The 6,400-nt window shown below is 36.4% G+C and overlaps 1 protein-coding gene across 1 annotated transcript; it reads right to left on the bottom strand.

Annotated features, from left to right (window-relative positions):
- Positions 1 to 603: 603 nt before the first annotated feature.
- SPIN4 (spindlin family member 4) lies at positions 604 to 4,869 on the bottom strand. Its single transcript, XM_045893384.2, has one exon. It carries the CDS (start codon positions 4,347 to 4,349, stop codon positions 3,600 to 3,602), a length of 750 nt encoding a protein of 249 aa, XP_045749340.1. The 5' UTR covers positions 4,350 to 4,869; the 3' UTR covers positions 604 to 3,599.
- Between the last annotated feature and the right edge of the window lie 1,531 nt (positions 4,870 to 6,400).

Genomic DNA, 6,400 nt, shown 5'->3' with positions numbered 1-6,400 from the left:
CAATCTCTATGAGAACTGTAATTTTGTCTTTTTTAGTCAGTAGCCAGTGCTGTGGCTAGGGCCAAGCATTCCTGAGTGTCAAAAGTGGTAAAAGTACTTAGAACAGCAACTAACATTCTAAGGTCCGTGTTATTGGTTGTTTTGTTGTTGCAATCCATCTCCCAGTTAAAAATATATATATATTTCTACAATGAAAAACAAAATAAATTTCACATGATTTAAAGTTTCCCATTTATGTCAAAATTTTTAAAAGCACAAAAACCAATACTATTATCAATTATGGTTATATTTGAAGTAAATGTATAAGACATAGACAAGATTCACACCAAATTCATGTCAGTGTTGCTTCAGCAGAGGAAGGAAACTTTATAATATTGGGAAAAGGATTTATTATATGTAATGCTCTGACTTTTAAAAAAATATAAATCTATATCTAAAGCAAGTATGCCAAAATGTTAATATATTACTTGTTTGTTAAATATTGACATTGTTGATTTTGGGCAAAAGTAAACAGATGTTATATTTTACATACTTTCCATATCATGTTTTACTTTTTCAAAATAAATAAAATACAAAGAGAATTTAAAACACCATTATAGCTGATTTATTACAATGTTTTCAATATTGAACATATTTAGGAAATATGCATATGCATATGCAATATGCAAGGACATAAAGTGTCTGAATAATGCAATCAAGAAGCTTAATAATAGAGAAAACTTTAAATTTTGTATTTTATAGAAACTATACATTCTTTTTTTAATAGAAAGTTTAAATAAACCAATTACCATTGTAGAGATAAGAAGGCTGATTAAGGATCTACCATCAAAACTGTCACCAGGATTAAATTGTTTTATAGCTTGGTACTAGCTAATTTTAAAAGAACAACAGGAATTTTAATATTTTTTAAACAAAGAACAAATAATTCTAATAATTCTAATGCTTTTTTAAGCTATTTCAGACCACAAAAAAGACTGAAAATTCACCAATTCATTTTTAAAGCTAGAACAATTTTAAAAGCAGAACTTGATAAAGACAGGGTAAGAAAGAAAAAATACAATTTCAGTTTGAAATATAAATATAATAATTCTAAATAAAATATTGGTAAATAAAATCTAGCAATGTATCAAATAATTATTATAATATGACCACGTAGGATTTATTTCAGAAACACAAATTTGGTTCAACATCAAATACCTAGTCCTCTAATTCATTACATCAACAAATTAAAGGAAAACAAAATCATATGATTTTATCAGTGGATGCTGAAAGACATTTGATAAATTTCAGGAGCCACTTTCAGTAAGCCCCCTAATGTGAAACAGGAATTAAAAAAAAATGGAATAAAAGAAACTCCTTAAACATTTTAATGGTTAATGACTATTTGCCAATAACCAACAACAAATGTTATGTTAATAGGGAACACTAAAGACAATTTCATGAAAACTAATACCAGACAAGCATATCTGTCATAATCATTATTCAACATTATTTTGAATAAATACAATTATCTCTATTTGCAGGTGAAATGATTGTATACCTAGAAGGTTGAAAATATTATATTTTTTAAAAGTGTAATAAGAGGGTTTAGTAAGCTGATTCAATATAAGGTAAACATTTTTAAAAATGATCTGTAGTTTATCTATATTGTCAGAAATAAAAAGTTACAAATGAGGAGGAAAAAATACCCAATTCAAAATGTGACAAAATCTGTAAGAATATTTAGAAATAAATGTAGTCAGATATAATGGATCCATATGAAGAACATTACAAAAACAAAACCAAAAGATTTTAATGATGTACCAAAACTCTTGAGTGTTAAGGGTTAATATCATTAAAATTGTCTTCTAAATAGAAATGTAGAAATGTATCACAATTCTAAGATATCAGAATTTTTTAATGTGGAAATAATGCTTTCAATTTTCATAGAAAGAATGAATTTCTAGAACAATTTATATAAAAGAAGAAAAGGGGGGAAAAAAACACCTAATGAGAGGTAACTTACTTTATCAGAGTTCAAAATTTATGGTCAAGCCACTATAATTAAACAAGATACTGGCTCACAAACTGAAAAATGGGTGGTTTATTTAATAAATATGATAGAATAGTCAGGAACCCAATGTGAATAAAATGTATATTTGAACCTTTATCTTATACCATATACAAAATAAACTCTAGATGGTTCAAACAGTTAAAACCTTAACATTAATGAAAATTCTAGAAAAAATATAGGTGAATATATGTATGACTTGTGGGGGGGCATTCATCTGAAAAAGATAGGAAACCAAAAAGCTTAAAAGGAGGTAGTAGTCTATCTAAAAGTTAAAAACAACAATGGCAACAACTGTAATAGTAAAAGATATCATCAATAAAGTCAAGATCAATGATAGAATGGAAAAAAATACAGATGGGCTACAAATGATTAATATGTATCCTAGAGAAATATAGTAAGAATTCCTACAAATACATAAGAAAAAGATCAAAGATTCAATAGATAAATGTGCAAAGGATAAGTACTAGCAAATCACAAAAGAGAAAAATCCAAATAATCAACAAACAAACAAGCAAACCTCTGAGTTTGTCAATTAAAAAAAATACTATATAATTTTTCACCCTCCAGATTTGCAAACTTGAAAGAGTGCTGGAGAGGATACTGGGAAATGAGCACTTTCATTTTGTATAGTAATTTTGTAATATCTCTTAAAATTAAATATACCCCCTATCTAGCAACCCATTTCTGGGACACTACCCAATAGAAATAAAAGCACCAGTATTTATTGCAGCAATGCTATGGTGAAAAAAGGAAAGGAAATAATTTAAGTGACCATCAATAATAGAATGGCTGAATACCTTTTCAGTATATAAATGTACTGTAGATGCAGCTGCTAGAGGGAAGGAGAGAGAAAGGAAGAGAGGGAATGGGTGACTTATTTAATAAATGTGATGGCATAATCAGGCACCCGATGTGAACAAAATGTATAATTCGACCTCTGTGTTATACCATATACAAAGTAAATTCCAGAGGCAGAGGGGAACTAGGAAAGGAAAGGAGGGAGGAGAGAGGGAGCGAGAGGGAGACTTGCAGCTACTGATTAGAAAATATATCATGGGTATTCCAAATGTGAAAAGCAATTACAGAGAAATGATGTGGCTTTTCATTTTTACAGAAGAGACTACAACAAACTTTCTGTAAGTGAATGGGGAAAACATGGAAGGTTATACATCATGTTCTTAACACTTGTTATCTGGGAAGAAGAAAGAGGGGAGATAATAAAATAGGGGAAAGGATCTGGTGTGGAGTTGCACCATTATTTTTTCTTTAGTTTTTCATTGTTCCAATGGTAATGAATACTTTTCAATTTTCTATTAACACCCATATTAAATCTTCAATTACAGAACAAGACAATATCAAAAGTACCAACGTGCACTTGGGGCAAAACTGTGGGACCAGTCGTTATAAGATTTGGAGGCACAATAAGTAACAAGTAATAAATTCTTGAATCTCTGACACCAAAACTGTTCCAAAAATTCACAATTACAAGAACATGTCATGTTTTACATTTAATAGTTCCACGACTTTTGCAAAGAGCACAATGAATTTAAGGGGTTTTCACCAGGCCATAGACATAAATGTGAATATCGTCATCAAACTTAATGAAGTAGACGGATGGCTTGGCCACCACTTGATGGATAAAAATACCGGTTCTCTTGGACCCATCATCTTTGGCGTGTTCCACTTGCTTGCCCACGAGGCTGTCGACCACTTCTCCAGGCTCCCGTTCTGCTGTAGGGAAATAGTAGTTGGAATCTGGAATGATGCGCAGGTCACCGTCTTTGTAGTCATCCAGCAACGTGTACATATAAAGAACAGGATCTTTCTCATAAGTGATGTAAAACCAAGTATCCATCACGGGGGCTCGCGCCAGGACCATGCCCTTCCATTCATCTTTCGTACCGTGCTCACCCTCAAACACATGCCCCACTGCTTTGCCAATCAGGGAATCCGCCAGGCGCGAATCAATGCGAGGAGTTGGCACTCTTTCGGGAAGGATTTCTAGCGCTAAAACTCTTTTATCTCGGTGCAGCTCTAGCCCATAGACACTATCTTTGCCATCATATTTGATGATGTAGAGAGTGGGCTTCACGGAAACCTGCTCAAGCACAGTGCCCTTCCACTGCTCCACGGGCTCATTGCCTTCCTTCCAGCCGTGTTGAATGCGGCAGCCCACGATGTTCCTACGCGTGAGGAAAGTGGGCTTGCGCCGCTGCTTCCTGTGGGTGTGCCTTTTCTTCATCAGGTATGCGGAGACGCCGTCTACACCCATTGGGGGCACAGTTGGGGGTGACATGGCTCAGGGTTTAAGGAGGCTCAAGCAAAGCTGCCACTTCCTCAATTAAGCTGACAAAAAGTCAACACTATCCAACATGAGATATTTTTTCGTGATCTCTGAGTCCGTCCTCCCTTCCCCAAGTGCAAGGCTCTCACCAACGCTTGACAGAAACGCTCTAACTCTGACCGTGGGCGCCGGGGCAGCGTGGGCCTTTTGAGTGTTCTCCTTTCCCGCCCAGGAGAGGTGTCTGCAGCAGTGGCGGTTGCCGCAGCAGATGGCGGGCTAGTTTGTACTGCCTACGCCTCGCACCCACCCCGACTCCCAACCCCGAGTCCCGGAATTGACCACTTAGCTGTTATCGGGTGCTGAAGCTGCGAAACGGTGTTTGAGGAGACGACAGGAAAGGTAGGCAAGGGATAAGAGAGATGACTGCAGCAGCAAAGGCGCAGGCAGCGGTGGGTCTCTGACAAGTCCGCGCGGCCTCGGCTTCGCAGCGCTGCTCTGTTTGGCCTAGCTCTGGCGCCGAGGTTTTTGCTGTTTCAGGAATCCGACCCCTCTGAGCCCGCCTGCGCCTCGGCCCCGCCCCCTGCCATTCCTTCTTCCGCTGGGCCTGCAGAGACAGGGCGGGTCAGTGCGCGCACCCGCGTTCAGTCCACACAGTCACAGTCTCTCACTCCATTTCCTCACGCGCTCCCTGACCGCTTCCCTCAAACTGGAGCCAGACAGGCCGGTCCCCCTGCTCCTTCTTATGGGCCGCCTTTCGCCCGTCAGCCTTCTCCACAGACACTCCATCTGCTTTCTATCTTACAGGAATTCCTTACAAAGCCTTTATAAAATAATATTCAATACACAGAGTTTGTACATACAAATTATTTTCTTTCAGTTTAAGGAATATGAGAGCAGTGAAGGAAAAGCCTGTGTACAGCCCACCATCTTGATCCAAACTCTCCTTTATATTTTCTACCTGATCACTCCCAGTAATGCCTTTTTTAATGATCTTCTTTTCTGAATGTAAAAGAAATGTACTGACATTGTGGAGAATTTCTGAAATTCAGTGAAATAAAAGACAAAACTAACTTTAATCTTACCATCTAGACATAAAACAAAATATTAGTTCTGATTTCTTTCTCATTAGTAAATCTATGCTTATATTTTACAAAATTGTGAGATTTCAAACTTTTATAGCTTATTTTTTCCAATTTATATCAAGAGCATTTTCCAAGCTTATCAAATACTCTGAAAACATGATTTTTAATTGTCCCTTAGTTTCTTTGTATGGATGGTCCATTATTTGTGCTAAATGACCTATGACAAAATAGATAATGAAGCTAGTTTACCTTCATATATGGATTTATTGAGCTAGTATAAACCATATTTTCAAATAATATTTAATGCCATAGAAATCCACATATGTGATAAGAACAATGTGTGAAAAAGCAGGCAATAGAGACAAAATTGTAGAGAGAAATGAAAGGGTTTTTGTTGTATATATTTGGTGTTTTTCTGATTATAGAACTACTGCATCCTCATATGGAAAATCTGAAAGATAGAAAAGAAAGTGTCCATACTTTCACCTACCTCAAGTCACAGGGCTGTTATGAGGATTAAATAGGAATGTCTGTAAACCTTTTAGCCCTGTATCCTACTTTACAAGATGGCAATTAAAGCCAGGGAAGTCTAGCTCCCTAATTCTCATTCCTCCATCCTTCACTGGTGAGAAGACAATACCTCATGTCATCACAGGTAAAATAAAGGCCATTAATTTATCTGGAAATGTAGAAAAGTAGGGGAGAGAGCTGCAAGATGACAATACTGGCTGCCTCCACATTTCATAACTACCAAGACAGGGACACAAAAACCTAGTCCTTGTACAAGTTAATAGCTAAAAGGGCAGAATATTCTGGATCCCCCAATTCCCCATGTTTCCCAGGCCAAGGACATTGAAGATGGGATAAGTCTCCAATACTACACATTGAGAAAATAATTCCAAGGGAGCAAGAAAGCTACATACACTAAAAGGCACTTCTAAACTCTTTAGAATGTCATAGTGGTGTGTACATATTCACACA

The sequence above is a fragment of the Mirounga angustirostris genome, unplaced genomic scaffold, assembly GCF_029215605.1.
Source record: "Mirounga angustirostris isolate CCGP_5_RB_7025 unplaced genomic scaffold, mMirAng1.0.hap1 SCAF_11, whole genome shotgun sequence".
NCBI classification, from domain to species: Eukaryota; Metazoa; Chordata; class Mammalia; order Carnivora; family Phocidae; genus Mirounga; species Mirounga angustirostris.
The sequence above is the reverse complement of the archived record's forward strand: the minus strand, read 5'-3'. Positions and strand labels throughout refer to the sequence as shown.